Source organism: Acartia tonsa, chromosome 6 (genome assembly GCF_053477335.1).
Source record: "Acartia tonsa isolate MP-2025a chromosome 6, ASM5347733v1, whole genome shotgun sequence".
Lineage (NCBI taxonomy): Eukaryota > Metazoa > Arthropoda > Copepoda > Calanoida > Acartiidae > Acartia > Acartia tonsa.
In genome coordinates, this window is record NC_137265.1 from 2,206,250 (window position 1) to 2,229,841 (window position 23,592).

General features: G+C 31.8%; 2 protein-coding genes across 2 annotated transcripts; one reads left to right on the plus strand and one right to left on the minus strand.

Annotated features, from left to right (window-relative positions):
* Positions 1-1,527: 1,527 nt before the first annotated feature.
* Positions 1,528-11,218, plus strand: LOC145321469 (glycine receptor subunit beta-like). The gene is made up of 8 exons (XM_080162889.1): positions 1,528-1,655; positions 3,465-3,510; positions 4,211-4,318; positions 4,980-5,055; positions 5,537-5,618; positions 6,443-6,533; positions 9,240-9,316; positions 10,410-11,218. The coding sequence occupies exons 1-8, from the start codon at positions 1,528-1,530 to the stop codon at positions 10,531-10,533; spliced, it is 732 nt and encodes a 243-aa protein (XP_080019015.1). The 3' UTR covers positions 10,534-11,218.
* Positions 11,219-12,069: 851 nt separating this feature from the next.
* On the minus strand, positions 12,070-21,742 carry LOC145321562 (uncharacterized). The gene is made up of 9 exons (XM_080162989.1): positions 21,608-21,742; positions 20,311-20,411; positions 19,900-19,948; positions 16,512-16,561; positions 15,375-15,436; positions 15,029-15,090; positions 13,806-13,857; positions 12,984-13,030; positions 12,070-12,212 (listed from the first exon to the last, which is right to left on the minus strand). The coding sequence occupies exons 1-9, from the start codon at positions 21,736-21,738 to the stop codon at positions 12,131-12,133; spliced, it is 636 nt and encodes a 211-aa protein (XP_080019115.1). The 5' UTR covers positions 21,739-21,742; the 3' UTR covers positions 12,070-12,130.
* Between the last annotated feature and the right edge of the window lie 1,850 nt (positions 21,743-23,592).

The window sequence follows — 23,592 nt, forward strand, 5'->3', positions numbered from 1 at the left end:
TTTCTAGGTTTCTAAGTAAATTCTATTTATTAAATTTTATATTAAATAAGCAACATTTAGAAAATTGATTCTCCTAAATTATGACGTATATAGCTTTTTTCTCTTTATAATATTTAGAAACACGTTTTTTTTTCAAATTGAACCATTCTTAGTGAATATGTTTGGCATTGATACCTAACTTCAAAGTTTTACAAAAAAGATAAAACAATCAACAATATCTTTAAAATCAAAGTTACATGAGAAAGTCGAACAACCTTCTACTTCTACTTTCCCAAAAAAAACAAGAGAGGGAGAAAACAAAAAAGTAAAAGGATTTGTGCCTTTCTATAGCTTAAAATCTCGATAACTTTAGGGTCGACATGGTTTTTCTAACAGTAAAGTTTCTTAAGGTCCTAAGAGAAATTGTCTCTGAAAAAAATACAACTTAGGTCCAAACCTTTAGAAATAATGGCTGGCTAATCCATCAATAAAAAAAATATATTTAAATGAAATTGCTACACCAGAGAATAACTTTGTATTTACTGGGGCTGACAACAGATTAACCATCACCAGAGATTATGATGTCAAGTTCAGATGTAATTATAATCTCAAATGGTATCCATTTGATACTCAGGTTTGTGTAATATTTTTTGGGGGGGAGGGGGCGGTGGGGTGGCTGTTCCAACTAAAAAGTAGTAAAAGAGTTTATTCTACAAAAAACATTGGGAGACAGCGAGTATATATTTTTATTTTGGTTTCTGTGTGCAGTTTCTATAAAAGCATATGGTTAATATGTTTCTTTCTTCTTTTATTCAAGATATAAATAAATGGCGCATTTTTCTACCTTATTACACAAGCAGGAGCTAGATACACCAATTTTAATTTCTGAATTACATTTTTGAAATTTCAAAAATGTTTTGTAAAATCATAGATAGGTTAAGCATACAATTTTAAAGCTTGTTAAATTAATTTTGATGATGTTTTAATTTAGGAATGTGCAATGAATCTAACCCTGGTGAAGGCAGATGATGCTAACTTTCTAGGAATATTATCAAGTTAAACATTTTAAATCAGTCGTATTATCTGCTTCTGTTTCTACTAGACGTGCAAACAAGGGTAATATAGTACTGTCAACACCCTGACAAAACCCTGAGCACGCTTTGGTAACAAAATAACATGTGACATTTATGAAAGGAGGAAATGAAACCTTTACAAAGTGTCTCACTCAAAAAATCAGCCATATGACGTCATAAAAATGAAGGATGAGAAGAAAAGTGGGAAAGAAAACCACTAAAGAAGAGATGGATAATCCCTCATTTTTATGACGCAACATGGTTGATTTTTTAAGACACTTTGTAAAGCTTCAGGGAATTTCGTAGTTATTAGTCATACACAGATGCTGCTCTTCATGACAAAGGTTCTTTAAAAGGTGAAAAAGTTGTTTGTCTGCTTAAAAAATTTTAAATCACAATTAAACAGTTTTTTTTAAATTTATGTAAGGTCCAATTTTAATTTTTCTCCGTTACTTAATCTTTTTGATATAGTTTTATGATAATATTCCTGTTATCAGAGCTGATAGCACCAACTCGAATCCCTGTCCTGTCCCAGACAGAGGTGCAACAGTACAATATTCAGAGCATCAAGGTCGAGTATGGACAGTTCGACAATGGAACAAGGTTAGTCAACATTTAAAGTTTAAAGGATCTAAAGGGATAAGACAATGTCCGATAAATTTATGTACATAACAATGGAGATACACAAAATTACCCCTTCTATAGATTAGAATAAGTGGTTGAAACGTTTGAACACTCAATTTAGCCCAACCAATCAACCTTGAGCCCCCAAAGTTATAAAGCCAACGAATAAGAAAACTATTCGGAAACATCTGGAATGATTGTTGGTCAATATTATACATTTATATATCAGTTCTCAGTTTGGAGAATAGTTTGGTTTTATTTTGGACAATGAGCGGGTTATTAAACTCGTCAGCAAAGTTTTATAATATGGTTTTGAAGACGAAGAAAGTCCCTCAAAAAAAATTCTGACGTCATAGAAATGAGGGATGAGGAGAGGAGGAGTGGGAAAGAAAACTCCTAAAAAAGTGATGGATAATCCCATAGGCGTCTAAGGGGGGGGGGGGTGATGGGGCGATTACCCCCCCCAAACGAATTTGGGAGTGCCGTAGGCACCCCCAAAATTTTTTTCATTTTACCCCCCCCCCCCATTTAAAATTTACCCCTACCCAACCATTTAGGAGGGGGTATTTACCCCCCCCCAAACAATTTTGGGGTGGGGTAAATACCCCCCCCCAAAATAGAAAATCTCTAACAAAAAAAATTTTTGCGCCCTTCGCGCGCATTTTTAACACTAAATTTTTGATAAAATTTAAATTACCCCCCCCCAAAAATTTTACCCCGGGGGTAAATTTTGGGGGGTGTAAACAAATATTACCCCTGCCAACAGATTTCAGGGGGGGGGATAACCCCCCTCAAGCAAATTTTACCCCCGGGGTAAAAATTTTGGGGGGGGTAAAAAAAATTTGCGGCGCGCTTCGCACGCCATTTTATTCCCCCCAAAACCGAATTACCCCCCCCTTAAAAAAATTTTACCCCCCCCAAAATAAAAAGCTTGGACGCCCCTGGATAATCCCTCATTTTTATGACGTCACATTGAACGACTTTCTTCGTCTTCATCGTTTTCTTATTCGTTGACTTAACAACCTAGGAAACTTTATTGGGATTTGATTCGTTGGGTCATTAAGTTGTCAAAACTTTTCCAAAAACACTAACATTAATCTACAGAAATGTTGTGTATCATCAATTGGGATGTACATCAATTTATAGGCCATTGTCTTATCCCTTCAGATCCCTGATTTTAGACACTTTTAAGGCTACATTGGATAAAAAAAATATACATATACGTAAACTAAAACTTTAATCAGGTTTACGTTTTTCGAGTCTTGACAATTCCAGATTATTTTTTAATGACTGGGTTTCATCGGTTTTAATGATTTGTAAACATACGCTGTGCACAGTCTGTGTATCTGCAGTGGCTGCTATTTAGCCAATAAATTCCATTTGAAATTGCCGAAAATAATATATTTTTTGTTGGAGTAAAGTTGGAGTAAAACCTCTTCTTTTGGTGTAACTGAAAGGGAAGTGGGTAAGAAGGAGAGTGAAAAAAAGGAAGGGGGCTGAGGGGAAATTTTCACTTAGAATTTTTTGTCATAATCACATTCCCTTTTCCCTGGAGTATCTGTCTGTTTGTACCCAAAGATTTTGTTAACAGTTAACCCGAAATTGACCTTTAGATTGCAGCTTGATATATGTTTAGGGATTAATGTATTTTTATGTTTTGGATTTTTTAAAATTAAATGTAGATATTCGACTTTTCCATCACCCCTACATTTCCTCTAAGAACTTTTTAACGGACGTAGCCACTAGTCTAGTATATAATAGTAAATTGACTTAATGTTTGTTTTTTAGGGGAATTGTTGTAAAATTTGAGCTTGGAAGACAAATCATTGGACAGGTAAATATTGTTCTGACAAGGCTAAATAAGTAAAATTTGGATATATAATAAATTTATACTGTAAAAAGGGAATTTTTTTGTTCGCAAAGTAGGTTAGTAATGTAGTCCTCAGATATTCGTCAATACGCTCCTCTATGTTCAGGGAAGAGGATTTGGTACATTTAAAAGGGGGAGGGGCGTATCATTTTATTACCCAGCTGTGAGAAACAGGGTATGTGAGAATCTCTTACAATATCCACGTATTATATATCCATTTATAGTAACAGTTTTAAGTAGAGTAGCTCACAGACTTCTTGTAATAGATATTTGCAGATGGAATTTTTTTTTAATATTAAGTTACTATAAAGTGTAAGTTTTGTTTATGCAAAATAACAAAGCAAATACCTAATTTATTCATATTTTTGACGTTGTTTTCAAAATAAAACAAAAATACGATCTAAAATTCTGGTTTTTTTTTATAGTGCAAGCTGACATATCTTATTATCCAATGTGAGTTGCATTATTGGTTTAAACCTCGGAATAGGCATAGCAACTTAACTCCGATTACAACTTTTTTCCGTAGGCTGCTGTGCTTATATAGTCTTTTAATCAATCTGGGACACCTGCCATACTCAAAACCGTAGAAGGTGAGGTAATAACGTCTCACTATAAAAAAGCAACTCGTTCAACTTCATAATCCAAACTCTAATAAATATTTTAGATGATGACTGTTTACATCCCCACCCTGCTGATAAAGCTGGTCTCGTATTTGACAACAATATTCAACAATAGCAAGTGGTTTGGTCATATCATTACCATCAATCTAACGGTAAGAAAAATATTATTCTGTGTAATACCTGCTCGAATTCTAATCTAAATATTTTATGTATAGACTATATTAGTATTTACAATTATATCTGACTACATAGATTATATTCTATTCTATTTATTCTATGTTTAGACTTACACTTATATGTATTAACATGGATTATATTCTATTCTAATTATTCTATGTTTAGGCTATGCTAGTGTTAACAACATCTGATTAAATAGATTATATTCTATTCTAATTATTCTATGTTTAGGCTATGCTAGTGTTAACAATTATGCTTATAAGCATATTTGATTATATAGATCATATTCTATTCTAATTATTCTATGTTTAGGCTATGCTAGTGTTAACAATTATGCTTATAAGCATATTTGATTATATAGATCATATTCTATTCTAATTATTCTATGTTTAGGCTATGCTAGTGTTAACAATTATGCTTATAAGCATATTTGATTATATAGATCATATTCTATTCTAATTATTCTATATTTAGGCTATGCTAGTGTTAACAACTATACATACAAGTAAATCTGATTACATAGATTATATTCTATACTAATTATTCTGTGTTTAGGCTATGCTAGTGTTAACAACTATGACTAAAAGTATATCTGATTACATATACTATATTCTCTTCTAATTATTCTATGTTTAGGCTATGCTAGTATTAACAACTATGCTGACAAGTATATCGGATGATTTACCCAAAACTGCTGAATTTAAGTTCATAGGTATGAATTTATATATGCTAAAATTTTCTTTATAATTTGCTTTGTCCTAATGCCATAAGATATGTTTGAATAGTCCTATTGTTTCCAAATCTTGAATAAGAATTTCTATAATATTAAAATAAAACAGAAAATTTCTTTGATTATTAAGAATGTTTCTAATTTGTTAAACTTTGTTTTTCATGGATTTTGTCATCCTTGTTAACCTTATATAAGGTTAAAAGGCTGTCTTTTCTGGGTCTGTTTGTCTGTCTGTAGCTTAGGATATTTCTAACTGCTCGACCAACATGGTTCTCCTTTATAGTGAAGCTTCTTTTATAGGTTCTGAAAAAAAATAATTAAGACTTTTCTTTTCAGAACTAAATTTTAAAATGGAAGGTCGACTCTACCCTCGTGTTCTCATTAGTGCCCCTAGAGGCTTTTAGTGATATATAATTCATGTGAATCACACCCCCTTCTCTTAATTAATTCATTCTGTATCTAGATGTTTGGATGTTGTTTTCTTTAATGGTCCCAGTTCTTGAGATTATACTACATACTATTGAGGATGTTCTTAAATCTAAAGAGTAAGTTCTTGAGATTATACTACATACTATTGAGGTTGTTCTTAAATCTAAAGAGTAAGTTCTTGAGATTATACTACATACTATTGAGTATGTTCTTAGATGTAAAGAGTAAGTTCTTGAGATTATACTACATACTATTGAGGATGTTCTTAAATTTAAAGAGTAAGTTCTTGAGATTATACTACATACTATTAAGTATGTTCTTAAATCTAAAGAGTAAGTTCTTGATATTATACTACATACTATTGAGAATGTTCTTAAATCTAAAGAGTAAGTTCTTAAGATTATACTACATTCTTTTGAGGAAGTTCTGAAATCTAAAGTTCTTGAGAAGTTTTGCAACAATTCAGAAATTTATGTAAGTTTGATATTAACAAAGCATTTGATAAAAGTGTTAATATTCTACTCATTATGATTATAGTATACTTTCAAAGAAAATATTTAAAAGAATTAAGAATTCAAATGACTTAAAATGTTGAGTTTACATCTAAATTTGCTTTTTATATAATGAAGTATTAAAAATGATCTATAAAATAGAAAAATATTAAAGTAAAACAATAGAGGGGAAAAGTTTTAATAACTGTATGTCCCAACAACATGGACACTGTGTCAAATCTCAATTGGGTCTTTGAACATCAGTCAATAGCCTCAAAAACATTAACACTGCCTAGTCTCTACAAATAAACAGAAAACAATCTGCTAGCGTAGACGAAAAATATCTCCAACACTGAATCCAAGTAGTTATCTGGATTATATATCTATACTTTTTTATTATACATTTATTTGACAAACGAAGGATCATATAATTAATTACTGTTGTTTAGGATGCAGATAACCCTGGAAGAGAGTAGACCTGTGTCCAGAGAAAGAAGAAATTCTGATACCTGGCTATCTGTCAATGCTAAACTTGTCAAGGTAAATTCTGATACCTGGCTATCTGTAAATGCTAAACTTGTCAAGGTAAACAATTTTACAGGGATAGGACATTGAAGAATAGATAATGCCATGAATTTATACCTTGCAAATGCTGGGTGGAACAATTTAAAATGGTAGCTGTCTATAGTGCCCTAGCAAAGTGGGGATATACATATGTTATCGCGTTTGGTCAACGTGTTCTATTGACGTCATTGTAGAGAGAAAGAGTAAGTGCGGGGGGAAAGAACCCCCTAGAAAAGAGATGGGATATAGGGTATTTTTTTACTTCAATAGCATAGGCACGTCAAAAGTGGTGACATCTATCCCTAATTTGCTAGGGCACTATAGACACTGAGACAGCTTCTTTGAAATATTTGCATTTTCCAAAGGCATAGTTGCATATTTTTTTTTTTTTTTAACAAACATTTCCAAACACCTTTAAGGTTTATGTCCCCTAAAATTTATCCAACTTAAACACAGCACGGGTGGACCCTCAGATGTAAAAACTTTATTTTAGTGTTTGGCCAAAATGACTTAGCAATTGTATCTGTAAGTACGTCTAATAACACCCTTTGCTATTTTTAAAATCCTAGAAAAATTTTTTTGCAAGAAAATTGCATAAATTGGCAACCTTTTTTAGCACCACTACTTAACTCGAGTTTTAAAACTTTTTATATAAAATCCTTTTTACAAAAAATATCAATAATTACTTAAAATTAAACCTGAAAGAAAAAAAATCTCATTACATGTGTTAATTTTCATGTTTTTAGGTCTTTTTTGATGAAAGCATAACTTCCACATTTTTGACAATAATATATTTTTTTAACATTTCAAAGTAAATATAATAAAACTTAAACGATTTTTCTTGAATTATCAGTTGAAAATTTCATCAAACATGCAATTTAAGTGATGAAAATTTAATAAAATCATTTTTTGAATGTTTAGAATTACCAATTTTCTACATTTAAAACAAAATGTTAACAAAATTTAAAAACATTCAAATATATATAATTAAAAAAATAAATAACATTTTATAAAATGATGTTTTAAAAAATAAATCATTAAAAGGTATTAAAATGCATTTTAAGTTGCTTAGAATTAAAACGAGAATATTTTTTTACACTTTATTCTTTGTAATAGAGATTAATCGTCATTTGCTGAAAATGAAACATTTAATAAACTAATTGAATCTTTTTGTGACCATATTTAAAATTTTTAATTTTTACACTAAGGTGTTTTTTAATAAAAATCTTTGTTAATTTCTTTTTTACGACAAAAAAAGAAAGGGACTTTTTTACTATTTCTAGGTTATCTTATGCAATCTAAACTATATAATATGAAATAAATTTTAATTGTCTTTCTTTTGAGCCACAAAACACTGTAAAATGTAACATATATGCAAAAATAACAATTTTTTTAATGAATATTATAATATCCTTATATGACATTGCGTCAGAGCTTATTCTTTAGTTCAGTTCATGAAAAGTAGCCATAACTTGGAGGGTTGCGCTATTCATTAGAATATTAAATAAACTTGAATGATAAAAATATTAGCATAACCTTTGTCAATTCAAATGCTTTAGGTATATGATTCGGAAAGTTAGTTAAAAAATAGAGAATTTGCTGTGTATACTGTTGAAAGACTTTCAAAAATGTGAATTAAAAAGCAATCCTAAAAGATCGGGTCGTAGGCGAGTCTTAGTCGGGGGTTTTCTGATAGCAAATATTGCGTTATTGGTATACAATGTAAAAAAAACAATTTAAAGAAATTCTTTAAATAAAACCCAACGTGTTTTGACAGTACAAACATCTTAATGCTAGCAGACATATGTTATCAACATTTGCCGAAAACTATTTCCACAAGAAAAATTATTCAGGTTTCTACTTCATAATTTTAAATATTTTTTTCTGACAAAATGTTTGACATATATTGTATAATCATTTACCAAAAGAAATATTTTGATAATTTAGATTTCAGAGAAGATGAATCCCTTCAAAAAACTAAGACGACATTTTGCATCTTCTGCTATGACATTTTAGAAAAAAAATATAAAAAAACCAAAATTTTGTATGAAAACTATTTTTATCGATTTTTCTGAAGGTTTTATTGTATTCTGTTGGTTTGTTATTACCATTTACTTATATCGAAAGTGCCAAACATTGTACCCTAACTTATTCATTTAATAAAAAACTAACCGTGACAGATATTTCAATGCATGTATGCCCTTCATACATACACGTCCTATCGGTTTGACTACATCCTTAACAATGGATTTAAAATATATTATGGAAGGGGAAAAATTGTCGTCAGTTTAGGTTACAACGGACCTCACTTATTGGTCAGTTCGTTTATCCAATAGGAGGGGAGGGGATGGGATAAAGTAGATAGATGGATGGAGAACGTTATTTTAGCCAGCTACAAGTTTCATTTTATTATAGTTCATGATAATCTGGTGCGAGATCTAAGTAATAATAAATCCATTTCCTTGATATATGAACCCATTTTAAAGTATAAGACATTTGTGTATTTAGGGAAGATGATTAAAGTCCCTCTACAGATTATAACGTCATACCAATAGAATAGCCAATGATAGGCCAGTATACATTGTAATTGACCAATGGTAAAATTTGTGCTAGCCTGTCATTGGATATTTTATTATATGACGTCATAATCTGTGGAGGGACTTTAATCATCTTCGTATTTAGGTACTACCAGTTGAGGATCTAAAATCTGACATCATAGAAAAAGAACAAGAACATGCTAAACAGAAGAAAATCACTAGGTATTTAGTTCAAAAGAAAAGTTAGGATGTTTGTCTGTATATCTTTTTATTGGTTAAGAGTTCATTACTTGTATTACCATTTTAGTGCGTTTTAGGGACGCTTTTAAAGTTATTTTAGCTGTTTGATCTAGACGGCTATAAAAATTTTGTTATTGTCTTTTGTTAAATATCTGCTCTCTCCCCCCTTTTCGAAAACAAAGAGAGCCACTTTTGTGTAGATAATATGTAAAACCCTATTTCTATCTTGTAAAAAATGCATCATTTCTTTTCAGTTGGACGCTTGTGTACATAGAATTCATTGGAAACTTTGTTATTCTGATTCTAATCTTCTGTTTAGGTGGACACTTGTGTACATAGAGTTCATTGGAAACTTTGTTATTCTGATTCTTATCTTCTTTTTAGGTGGACACTTGTGTACATAGAGTTCATTGGAAACTTTATTATTCTGATCCTAATCTTTATTTAGGTGGACACTTGTGTACATAGAGTTCATTGGAAACTTTGTTATTCTGATTCTTATCTTCTTTTTAGGTGGACACTTGTGTACATAGAGTTCATTGGAAACTTTGTTAATCTGATTCTTATCTTCTTTTTAGATGGACGCTTGTGTACATAGAGTTCATTGGAAACTTTGTTAATCTGATTCTTATCTTCTTTTTAGATGGACGCTTGTGTACATTGAGTTCATTAGAAACTTTGTTATTCTGATTCTTATCTTTGCATTCAACATCATCTATTATCTCTGTTTAGGTGGACACTTGTGTACATAGAGTTCATTGGAAACTTTGTTATTCTGATTCTAATCTTCTTTTTAGATGGACGCTTGTGTACATTGAGTTCATTGGAAACTTTGTTAATCTGATTCTTATCTTCTTTTTAGATGGACACTTGTGTACATAGAGTTCATTGGAAACTTTGTTAATCTGATTCTAATCTTCTTTTTAGATGGACGCTTGTGTACATTGAGTTCATTGGAAACTTTGTTAATCTGATTCTTATCTTCTTTTTAGATGGACGCTTGTGTACATTGAGTTCATTAGAAACTTTGTTATTCTGATTCTAATCTTTGCATTTACCATCATCTATTTTTTAGGTGGACACTTGTGTACATAGAGTTCATTGGAAACTTTGTTATTCTGATTCTAATCTTCGCGTTCAACATCATCTATTGGAGTATTGGGTTACTTATCAAGTACAAGTATATACCAATGTTTTAATTTAGTAGAATCTATATGGTGTATTATTCGTTAAGTGGACAACTTTTCTGCACTACCTCTCCGATTTTATAATACTCTATATTTTGATCTGTTGGGTGGTTCTTAACTTCAGGAGGGCCGAAAAAATGTTACATATTCCCTAGATGTCTTGATATCTAGCTATCCATGAAGGTAGATACCGAAAATCCTCCCAAAATTTTTTGACGATTTTAGAAATTAATTTTTAATCAATCTTTTATCAAACCTATTAAAAAATACACCAAAATGATCAATTATTCATGTAAGATTTTTACATGACTTTTGGCTAGACTTCAGTTTTACAGGGTGTCCAACAAAAAGTATGAGATGTAGTGCAGAAAAGTGTTTCAATTGGCAAATAATACACCATATAGTCTTTGACATCTTACTTAATAATTACCCAATTTTTTAAATCAATATTATATATTAAAGGCTTGGACTTCTAAATACATTAATTAAGCCAAAGTTTTTACTGATAAAAAAAAGAGAAAAAAAGGGGGTGGGGGCTAACACTTCTTTTTTTCTTAAATATATAACATAAACTATTTTTTTTTTATTGGTGGAAAAGAGGTAGGCATTTTAGTGATTCTTGCGGTAAAATGTGATTTTTTAATATTATCATATTTATAAACAAATTTCTTTGTGTCAAAAAATGTAAATATTTTATCAGGAAAATATTATTATCAACCAATTTTTTAAAAAGTTCTCAAAGTTATGAAACTATGTTAGATTTTGAGCATATTTTTAAAAGCTTTACTTTTAAATAAAAAGTCTATATTAGTCTTTTGATAAACTATCTTAGTAAATTTTTTTTTATATAATTGTCTAAATTCAGCCATAAATATTAACATTAGGGTTGGGCCGGATATCTGGTTTGGCTAGCTATCCGGCCGGATACCGGATAACCGGCTGATTTCTAATACCGGATACCCTATTATCCGGCCGGATATCCGGTAATTTGCCGGATATTTGGACATTTTGATTGTCTTACCGGTATCCGGCCAAAAAAGTATCCAGCCCAACCCTAATTTATATCTTATAATTGTTGTTCTTATACTCATAAATTTGGAGGTTCCATGAAGATCTTAAAAATCACTAATCTCAAGTATTTAAAACATTGTCCTTCGTGGAACTATCCTTTACTTGCCAAAGATGATTTTTTTTCTAATATATGTATGTTGAATAAAATAAATATTTATTTAATTTTTTTTTATTTTTAATATTACAGTATAATATAAAAGTTAATTCTACAAAAGTATCACATGTTTTACTTATATTTTTTGGTGGTTTCCTTCAAAGTGCATAGTCGCCCCATCTCCTTAGTGGAAAATAAATTTAAAAGAAAGAGTGTGAAAAAGGATTCCAGAGGGTTTAGGCATAAAGAAAAACAATTTCCCCCCCCCCCCCTTAATTTCAATTCATAAAAAAATTTAATGGGCAGCATTATTTTATCTTAATGACAAATTAACTAAGTAATTTGAATTAATAAGCAAACTCCCAAGATAAAAAGCTAAATTAAAATATTTTTATATCTTAAGTAATTTTCTTCAAGATGTATTTTCATAATAACTAAAAATGATTAGAAAAAATTTGGATCATCTTTGAATGTTTGATCAAAGCATCGACAGTGCATTGTTCGGTTGAAATATCTGTGAAAGATTCTGAAATAAGAAAACAATTATGTTGGTAACAATGTTCAACAATGTCCGCTTGTCCATCCGTCCGTCTGTCTGTCCCTTAAGATCTCGGAAAGATCAGGGAATATACCTACTGGTCCTGTGGTGGTTTTTGGCTATTTTTGGGGGGTTGGAAAACCCATAACCCCCCCAAAAACAAACAATACCCCACCCCCCATTATTTTTAAGACAATTAATTAATGCAAAATTAATGGTAGCAGCACAAAGTTCTTAATATTTTTTTTAAATACCTCTTGGGGCGAAGCCCCTAGAGGCTAAGGGAAAATCCGCTAGTAATTCATAGAGTTTCATTTTATCTTATTTTCTCCTTCGAACTTCTTTTTAAACTACAAAATGTGTACAAAAGGGCATTGAAATTGCATAACTGACCTACCATTAAAAAGTGTCCAAGCAATGTTTTAGGAAGATGGGGTAAACTAAATTCAATGGGTATAAAGAGGATAGGATTTACTTTATTTGATAAAAAATAGGGCTTTCAATGGGGGGAAAATACAAACATTTTGGTTCATGACTCGAGTGAAAGGTTTGAGGGTACCATTTTTTTCTATAATCTTAAAAGCAAATTTTTCTACAAGAATTAGAAAACAATTTAGCTATAGATTTTATTAAACTTAAATGTTCAGAACTCTGCTTGGAGAATAACTTCTTGGCAACTTTCTCTGCTCTAGTACCCAAACTCCAAGTCAGACAAAAAATCAATTCTATTTTCATTGTGCCATCCCTATGAAATATTACCTGGGATCACACCAACTCTCTGTGTGGTTTATTATATGCCTCCAATCCTTAAAAACAAGTATTATAGAAAGAACGTGTCCTAACTTTTGTGATAAAAAGTTAGCTAGTCGTTGCTTTTAGTAAGTAGTAGATGTACATTGACATATAGAATTTAGATATGCAATCGGTTTTTTTTGTAGACCACTTATTTTTGAAGTAATTTAAGTTTTAAGGTACTAAAACGCAACAAAAAAAAGAAGAAAATTGCCAATATGAAGAAAAATAGTAAGATCTTTAATTTGACACCTTACTTTTTTAATTATGTTGAGTAGTTTTTGAAAAAATCTATTTGTTGTAATTACGTGAATCAAAACTTTGAACTTTGGGAGCTCGTCACGAATGAGTTAACAAAAAATCACAAAAGTTAGTGTTTTTTTAAATCTGTCTATTCAAAGAAATTCCAATCCGATTAATTTCTTTTGCTTTGAAACTGGTTCTGAGCCATACTGAAAAGCCTTGTATCTTATTGTGGTATCAACATCCCCATAAATGAGAAATTCAACACCACAAGACTTAACACCCCCCCTAGAGAATCCTCTGCACGCCACTCATTTTAACGCTAGCCCTGTATGGTTGACCGGTTTTTAAAAATATATAGTTGAAGACAAAGCCCAAATTGTGTAAAAAATCATCCATGTGACTGTGACGCCACACAAATGAGGGATTATCCATCTCTTTTTTAGGGGTTTATTTTCCCACTTCTCCTCTCATCTCCCTCATTTTTATGATCATTTTTGACACAATTTGGGCTTCGTCATGGTTGAGTGATAAATAAATACTTACATGGAGTTTTGAACAAATTCGATGAGCAAGAATCACACTTTGAAAGTCATCACTTGAAATGGTCGTCATTTTATGTATTATATGAGGGGAGTCATCTCCATCCCTTTTCAATTTAAGTTTTTAAAAGAAGAAGTAATTTTTTTTTTATTGGGGGGGGGGATCTATTTTTTTATGAGCTATCTCTCTTGGGAGGATGGTGTAACTTTCCACTTAAATTGTTAAAAACTTTTTAAATATGAAAAGCTACATTGTAAGGGAGAACCATATTGGATCAGAGGTTAGCAAGATACTTTGGTATAAACAGATATACAAACATAATCACAAACATCCTGTTACTTTTATAAAAGTATGTAACCTTCAAATAGCTACTGGCGCACAATATTTGAAATTTGACAAGTACTCAGTAAAAATGTAGGGACTATAGAGAGACTGTACAATAAGAGATATAAGTTTTCCGGAATTTTAATGTAGGGAGTAGATTTGAAATCTGCATCAAATTTTAAGGATTTTTTATAAAATTCGTTTTTTGTATAATTCTTTATCTAAAAGCGGAAATACAAATTAAGTTAATTAATTTTGGCATCTGTGATTGGTGGATTTAAAAATCTGCGCTCTGATTGGATGTCGTACATCATTCAACCAATTAGAGCGCAGGTAGTTTAAAATCCACCTATCCTATTGGTCAAAATTAATTAACTTAAAATGTATTTTCGCTTTTAGATAAAGAATTTTACAAAAAACGAATTTTATAAAAAATCCTTAAAATTTGATGCAGATTTCAAATCTACTCCCTACATTAAAATTCCGGAAAACTTATATCTCTTACTGTACAATGTGTATAGAAAGTAGACACTGAATATTTGAAGACTGCCTAGAAACTGTAGACTGTGTAGATACTTGAATAGACTGAGAACAAAAAACAGATAAACTGCGTTGAGATTAAATCTGATATGACATTAAGTAAGATATTACTTTACAAACTGCGTAATGACATATCCACATCTTATGTCCAAATTTCTATTTTTGTTGGAATATAAGACGAGAATAATAAAATAGAAGACAAAGAAGGTCCCTCATGACGTCATAAAAATGAAGGATGAGGAAGGAAGGAGTGGGAAAGTAAACCCCTTAAAAAGAGATGGATAATCCTTAAATTGTATGACGTCACATTGAGCGACTTTCTTCGTCTTCAATAAAATAGGACATTAAAGACGACCATTAACCTGAAGGATAAAGGAACAAGTATAACTATAATCACAACTATCAAAAAAATGGAAGGACATATCTGAAAAATAAACAACAGCATTTTTTAATGTAAAATGTATTCTATAATTTACTTTTTAACGTCTGTCCAATAGTGCTAAGGGGAAAATTATTTTCTCTGCTGATATTAGAGATTGTTTTGAAGATCTCCTAAACCGATGACAAGTATGAATTCACATGGTCCGTCGATTTTTTATATATAACCTCTGAACATTTTTCAACTATTTTTTGTGCTTATCTACTAATAGATGTTATTATCCTTGTTCTTATTTTTTTACCCAAAACATAACTTTGCACACAGTGTACCTTAGTTATTAGCAGAACATAGCATTTAGAAAAGGTTTGGTCTAGAGTGGGTTTCATCCACGCTGAAAATAGATATACTTTGTATTAACACATCTGAAATAAAATAAGGTACACCTTACTTATGGCTGTCCTTCCGAAAACTGTGCATTAGGTAGAAGGTATTGTGAATACTAATAATATATGATTTCTCGTATCTATTCGAATTCGGTGGATAGGAACCGATTCTCATCCATACGAAAAAAAACTATGTCTAGCATCGTATTATATCCAGCTTTCTACGAATATAAAAATGTACAATCATAAGATTAAAACTAGTTTTTTCAGCCCTGAGGTACATTCTATGTCCGTGGAAAGCCGTTTATTATACGATGCGAGAAATAACTATTATCAGTCAAAGGACGCTTTTTGACTTTTGACTATGTTAATCATATAGGTGGTTGCACACCATCTCACACCATCGTCAGGGAGTAAGGGAGGGGACAATGGATCGAATATTCAATTTTTAGGAGTCTCAGACTTTGGGGACTGGCTTAAAGGGAATGTGCAAGAATTTAGCAGTTTCTGACTGAGTTTGGGGACTTGCGCATAGAATGCCGCTACTCGTTATGTATGTTTTGAATATTGCAGACGGGAAGAAGGGATAAGGGAAGTGGGGGGAAGGGAAATAAACACTCGTTGTGTTAGTTTGGAATGTAGCAGACGGGGAGAAGGGAGAAGGGAGTGGGGGCAAGGGAAATAAACAGAATAAAAAGGGGCAGTCATATTCTTGCTAGCAGCTGGCCGGGTCCAATAATCTTTTAATATAAAAATCACACCAAAAAACCTCAATATATTTCATCAAAAACAAGTTGTGATTTCACTTTACATGACGCTATGGAAATCTATTATTCAATTAACAATCCCTTTATAATTTCCTACAAATTTATTGGATTAAACTGGATTACATGCCCTTTCTTTGATAACTCTTATATTGAATTGATTGCCCATTGTCCCCTCCCTTACTCCCTGCACCATCGTACATTCCGCCTCCATTTGGGTTTTAAGGGGGTTTCCAAAATTTCGATAAGAGCTAGCTATCCGTTACAAAGCTACGGACTGAACAAAATTTATAGAAAAGCTTTGTTTAGAAAAAAAAACCTGGTACATGTTGGGTGTATGGTGATACTTGTCTTCTAACTATGGACACCCTAGAAAAGGTATATTATTTAGAGAATCTTCGGATCATGGAAAAAAAACAAAGTTTCGGGTTTCGTCGTATTTTCACAGTAGCTTTTGATAGGTTTATTTAGTTCACAAAAGAGTAGTCCACCATTCCAGTTTCGCCTCTCTTAAAAGTTGAATGGTACATTACAAAAACCGTATCGGCCTTAATGGTATCATTACCAAGAGAGGCAAACATGGAATGGTAGATGACAAAAATCATTTCGGCCTTGATATCATTACTAAGGGAGGGGAAAATGTAATCAAACAATATATTTATTAGAGGGTCATAATTATATATTATATTTCTGCTTTGATAAAAATGGATTCAATCCCCTAATTGTATTCAATATTTAATAAATCTGTTAATTAACAACAATATTTTTTTTAAAAATTAGTTCACCTACTCTATAATATTCAATATCCGCCTGTTACCTTCTTTTGATAAGTTTAGAATTATTGTTGCGTAGATTAATTTAACATATAATATAATTAATATAAGCATTGATAGTTATAATGACAGTGTGAAAAATGACAGTAAAACTGAGTTTATGACAATAGTAAAGGTGTAATTTTGACAATGGATAAAAAAAATATTGCCAAAAATTCAGCTAAAAACGAAATTGACAAAAACACACCCACTTTTTGTCAAAAACACAGTAGTTGTATTATTGATAGTGGTAAAAGTGGCAGCACCCCTTATTTAGGTATCAAGGATGGCTTCGGAAAAAGTCTTCTTTCTTTTATTAAATGTCTCAGCCTACAGCTCTATTTCATAAAAAAAAGATATTTACATTTTATTTTAGCTCCATTTATAAGCTGATTCTAATGTTTTATAAATCTATAATAATTACAAGGCACTTTTCTCCTTCGAGCCTTTTTACAATGATGTGATATTAATATTTCAATAGATTTTAGAAAGAATGTTTGAGTTGACCAAAGCAAACAATTTTGTTTTGGTCTGCACCAGATATAAATAGAAAACTCGGGGATATAAAGATATGCAAAGGAGGTGAATATGTGTTTTAAATTTGGAGATACTTTAAATATGGAAGTCCCTCAACAGATTATGACTTCATACGATAGAATAGCGAATTAGAGGCCAGTATACACTGTAATTGACCAATGGTAAAATTTATGCTGGCCTCTCATTGGTTATTTTATCGTATGACGTCATAATCTGTTGAGGGACTTTAATCATCTTCTTAAATATACAGAGACAACAACCCCTCTGATTGCACGACTTTTGTCTAATAGTTCTAACTGCGCAGGTTAATGCTTGTGCTTGTTTTTAGCCAATACATCATATTTATGTTGCACACCTAACATAGCAGCAGTAGGAACCATATTTATTTTTTTGTAGTCGCAGGTTTATTCACGGGTATCTTTTTTCTAATTGTTTGGTTAAACGGAAAGTGTCTTGTGTGACGTCATGAAAATAGGTCTAAAAAGGAAGCATGAAAGGAGAAAAGGGATGAAAACCCCTAAAAAAGAGATAGATTTAGACGTATTTTTATGACGTCACACATGAAACTTTCCATATATCATAAATGTGTGCTTTTTCAAACACATTTATTCCTGATTATAAAATTGTCCTTCGCAAGAATTGGTTCCAATAAATATTTTTGTTACGTCAATATTTTAATATAAACAAGGATGACAACATCCATAGAAGCGAAGCTCAACAAGTTAAAAAATCAAAAGAATATCATTTTTAGTATTGCTACTAAACCGATTAATATCCACTGGATTAGAACCAGTTCTTGGCCATACTGAAAAAAAACATGCATTATGTTTTACAGGCAATTTTCCTAACTTAAATAACTATTCCAGTATGGCTTCCAATCTAAAAAATAATAACCTTAGTTTAAATAATGAAATAAAATAATATTCCTATTTGATAAATAAACAATCAAAAATTAACTTAAAGTAAAAGCAATCAAAAGTCAGGGATCTAAAGTGCCGAGAAATATATGTACATCCCAAATGATGATACACAAAATATTGGTTGAAAAGTTTGGACACTCAGCTTAATGAATTACCCAATCAAAATTGATCAAAAGTCCCAAAGGTGTAAAGCCAACGAATAAGAAAACGTTATTAAAAACTTTGGGGACTCGTGTAATATTTAGACCATTGTCCCCTTCCTTCCGATATAAAGTTCTATCTTAACCCTTAACAGTATTGATTATGACTGACAGAAAAGTTGGATGCACTTGCACATACTTGCTCTTACGCTGGGGTAGCTATTCTAACAATCAATTCTACAAAAAAGTAAGGTGGAAGTATATTTGTTTGTTTTTTTAATGTAATTGAAGAGATGTGGGTAAGAAGGAGAGGAAAAGGGGAAGGGGGTTGTGGGAAAATTTTCCTTCAGAATTGACTTGTCAGAATATCATTCCCTTGTCCCTGGTTCATAAATTACACAAAAAAAATTCCCTTTTTGAGAAAATACTTTGTGACATATTTAAATATTGGGCCGGATATCCGGCAATATTCAATTTCAGGCCGGATACCGGATATTGAAACTATCCGGTTACCGGATGTCCGGCTGATTTTTAATGCCGGTAATTTGCCGGATATCGAACGTTGGCCAGATATCCGGCCAGGTACCGGATATCAGGCATTTAAAATCAGCCGGATATCCGGTATTCTGCCAAAAAAATTTTCCGGCCCAACCCTATTTAAAAAGATGCAGGCATTCAAGAAAGGCTTCACGAAAAAAATATGTAACAATTTTGCACAAAAAAAATTATAGGATAGGTCACCAAATATATTAGCTATATAATAAAACTGTTTTAGAATTAGTTATCCAGGGTGGGTTCTTAAAAAAAATTAGGGTCGCTGCTCGCTGGTGAGGCAAAATTGTTTTTGTAAAAAATCCTCCAAAATCACATAAAAAATCAACAATAATTAAACAAAATCTTTATTGACCCTTTTATGATTTTATCTAATTTTTGTAGATTTTACGCGATTTTAGAGGATATTTTAACAAAAATAATTTTGCCTCAACAGCGAGCAGCGACCCTATTTTTTTTTAAAGAATCCACCTCAGTTTTATAACTTAACACAAGTACGATTACGCCCAATGCTAGCGAAGCTGTTAAAAATTATGAATAACATACATTCAAAAGTTTTAAAAAGCTGTCAAAGATTTTATATACTAAAACATGCACTATAGTGTTAAAAAGAAAAATCAGAGGTCTTAATTTAATTGCAGATAAAATCTCAATATCCCCATAGCAAAGCGGGATGACTGACGGACAGACAAAGTTAATAATAGAACAGCTTCGCTACTATTAAAAGTTATACTATTAAAACTTACCTCCTAGACATAGATAAATCTTTTATCTTAATTTCTTCTATTATTGAATCTAAATAAAATAACTAATCAGACAAATGTATAAAATCAAAAGGATTTACAGACAGACTAACCGGCCCTAAATATGGAAAAGCTTCCAGAGAGAGAGAGAGAGAGAGGGGACAATGAGCTGTTTATTACACTAGTCCCCAAAGTTTTTATAATAACGTTTATTTTTCGTTGGATTAACAACTTAGGGGGATTTATTGAATTTTGATTGGTTGGATCATAATTTTGAAAGTTTAAACGTATCGACCACTAATTTTAATCTAGTAAAGGGTTAATTTTGTGTATCATCATTGGGGATATCATCATTTATCGGCTATTGTCTTATCCCAGTAGATTCCTGAAAATCCTTGCTTTTACCAACAGTACCTTCAGTTATTAATGGTTCTATGACAACAGGAATATCTCTTATGGAATCACTTGAGATGGAGATTCTTAAGGGGTGCACCTTACTTCCCTTCAGTAATTTTCTAAAAATAAATAATTAGGTTTGAGTTATTATTTGGTATTGAAATATTTTAATCTTTAAAGCAGCTGGAATGTATACTAAGAGATATAAGTTTTCCGGAATTTTAATGTAGGGAGTAGATTTGAAATCTGCATCAAATTTTAAGGATTTTTTATAAAATTTGTTTTTTGTAAAATTCTTTATCTAAAAGCGAAAATACATTTTAAGTTAATTAATTTTGACCAATAGGATAGGTGGATTTTAAACTACCAGCGCTCTAATTGGTTGAATGATGTACGCCATCCAATCAGAGCGCAGATTTTTTAAATCCACCAATCACAGATGCCAAAATTAATTAACTTAATTTGTATTTCCGCTTTTAGATAAAGAATTATACAAAAAACGAATTTTATAAAAAAAATCCTTAAAATTTGATGCAGATTTCAAATCTACTCCCTTATACATTACAATTCCGGAAAACTTATATCTCTTAATATATACATATATGTAAAGTCGAGGGCAGGGCTCGGCACCCGCATGAAAGCCTCAGGGAAACCAACCTTTTACAATTCTAAAAACTATCTGGAAGTCTAAACCTGATCCAAATATAACAATCCCTCTTTTCATTTTTTTTCAAAGCATCCAAACGGGTTAGATATTTGAGGCTTCGTTGCCGCTGACGCTCGGCTGCCGAGCCCTGTCAAAGGTATTATTATTTTAATGCTTATAGTAAAGAAACACGATGTCTTTCTGTGTCTGTTTGTTCCGAAGGTTCTCGCTAATCGCTTGTGCCCGGTCTTGTCCTTATTTAAAAGTAATAAGATATTTATCTATGTATCTGTTTGTCCCGAAGGATCTAGCCAACCGCTAGTTTTCTTATATAAAAGTAATAGGATATCTGTCTGTGTATTTGTTTGTTCCGAAGGATCTCGCCAACCGTTAGTGCTCAAGGGGCCTCTAGGGGCGTAGCCGCAAGTCTTTAAATAGAAGTAACAGGATATCTATCTGAGTGCACCGAAAGATCTTGCTTACCAATAAACCGGTATGCTTCTCCTTTACAGTGAAGATTCTCATGGGTCCCAGAAAGCTTAATAACTAATTCAAGGAGGGTACCACTAGGGGGTCAGGAGTTGCAGGTAAAATTCTGCCGGTTACTATGATGAACAAACTCAGGTTGTACGGCCGTTTGGCTGTACGACTAAACAAATAAAATCTAACCTTTTATAATAGATACAATCTTTCCTGTGTATTTTTCTCATTCGCTTCCAATGGGATTTTTTAAACGGGTGAACTTTATTATTTGGAAATCTGGGTTCTGTCAACCAAGGACGATAGATTGTGTAAACCATTTTTTTGTCTGAAGCTTAAGATCTTAATAACTGCTAAACCGATTAGGTAAGCTTCACATAGCTTCTATAATGGTTTTAGGTCGTTTTATATTCAGATTTAAGTTCATAGGGGGGTATGAATGAGCATTATGGGGATGTAAAAATGACAACAAGAGCTCGCAGCTAGCTAAAATAACGATACCCCCCTTCGACCCTCTTTCCTCCTACTGGATGAACGAACTGACCAATAAAAGGGGTCCATATTAGCAAGTTAAATTGCCTAAAAAAAAATTCCCTGTCATAATATCCACGTATATCTTATATCCACTGTAAGAACAATAATCAAAAATTAAATCTACTATAACGGTTTGAATTTACATAACTCACGTGTGGTCGGTCAAACATTAAAATAAGCCGTCTATTGTAAATAAAATCTGCAGCTGCAGTGAAGCCGCTAAAGACTTTAGCAGTTGTGCTAACTTTCAACAAAATAAATTTGTTCACACATTCAAGTTATTGATGACTGTTCTCTGTCTCGTGTAAATAAATAAAAAGTTGGCTGTAAACTGATCATATTGTATTCCCTTCAAAGTAGAACATGCAAAGTCGAGTTCTAGAAATACATTTAATCCTAATTACAGTACACTTTGTATATGTTATTCTATGTCACTCTACTGTGATAGAGTTGCAACGTGAGGCGTTAGAAACCTTTTGAAATCAGAGTTTATTGGAATCTATTATAGCTCTATGAAGTTTTTTTGTGTGAAACTTTCAAAAAAAAATTATCACTAAAGGCCTCTAGTGGCATATTTAGGATTTTTTAAAGAGGGGGGGGGATTCAATCATCAGTATTAAATAATATTTTAGTATTCTCCTATGGTAAAGTGGTTGAGGTAGCCTTCACAAAAATATTTCTAAAACTTTGTGTAGAGACATATCGGTTCTAAAGTTGTGCGAGATCCTTCGCAACAGACAGGCAGACACACATACATCATATTACTTTTATATGAGAATTTATCAATAGATTGGTGCTTCGCTTTAACTTAAACTTTTAAAAATGCCTTCTTAACAAAGCTATTTTATACTTCTAGCCATATTTCTAAGACCAATTTAAGCTTACATAATACATATATAAAATTATTTATCATTATAATGGAAATAAATTATACGTGGATATTTTGACAGGGTATAAATTGTCGTCAATTTAGATTGCTAACATGGAAACCCTTATTGGTCAGTTTGTTCATCCATTAAGAGGGGAGGGGATGTAGTAAAATGGGGTGGAAGGGGGGAAGAAAATTAAAATCTGGGTGTTAGATCAAAGTAAAAAAATATCTATTATTATTTAGGCATAATGAATCAGCTCAATATCGACACGTAAATGGACAACAGAATTCAACAAGCATTTACTTTTGAGATTGGAACAGATATCATTAGAAAAAAGTACAATTGTTCCAGAAGTAGCGTGGCAATACCTAATATGTGATAGATAGATATTACATAGTAAGGCAAAACTAAATAAACCTTCACAATTTAAATTTCAAGGGGGTTGCTGACACCCACCTACTGTAAGCTACAGATTAAGACTGTTAGGCCTGTAACAGTATAGCTATTAAAGCACATTTTAATCAGGGATCTTAAGGAATAAGACAATGGCCGATAAATTGATGTACATCCTCAATGAGGATACACTAAATTACCCCTTAAACACTCAATGAACACTTAATGAACCAAGCAATCAAAATTCAATTTATGTCCCCAAAGTTGTAAAGCCAACGAATAAGAAAACTTATTATAAAACTTTGGAAACTAGTGTAATAAACAATCTAATACCCCCTCCCTGCGTTATAATAGCATTTCTTCAACCCTGTAACC

What these genes read in the sequence shown, in the direction of transcription:
- LOC145321469 (XM_080162889.1), top strand. Translation starts at nt 1,528, where the DNA reads ATGATAATATTCCTGTTATCAGAGCTGATAGCACCAACTCGAATCCCT. An exon ending in CAGTTCGACAATGGAACAAG is followed by an intron (nt 1,656 to 3,464) that starts GTTAGTCAACAT and finishes TTTGTTTTTTAG; the next exon opens with GGGAATTGTTGTAAAATTTG. An exon ending in GAAGACAAATCATTGGACAG is followed by an intron (nt 3,511 to 4,210) that starts GTAAATATTGTT and finishes TAAATATTTTAG; the next exon opens with ATGATGACTGTTTACATCCC.
- LOC145321562 (XM_080162989.1), bottom strand. Translation starts at nt 21,738, where the DNA reads ATGGTTTACACAATCTATCGTCCTTGGTTGACAGAACCCAGATTTCCA. An exon ending in ATACACCCAACATGTACCAG is followed by an intron (nt 15,437 to 16,511) that starts GTTTTTTTTTCT and finishes ATCTATTTTCAG; the next exon opens with CGTGGATGAAACCCACTCTA. An exon ending in GAATTTGTTCAAAACTCCAT is followed by an intron (nt 13,031 to 13,805) that starts GTAAGTATTTAT and finishes CTTGTTTTTAAG; the next exon opens with GATTGGAGGCATATAATAAA.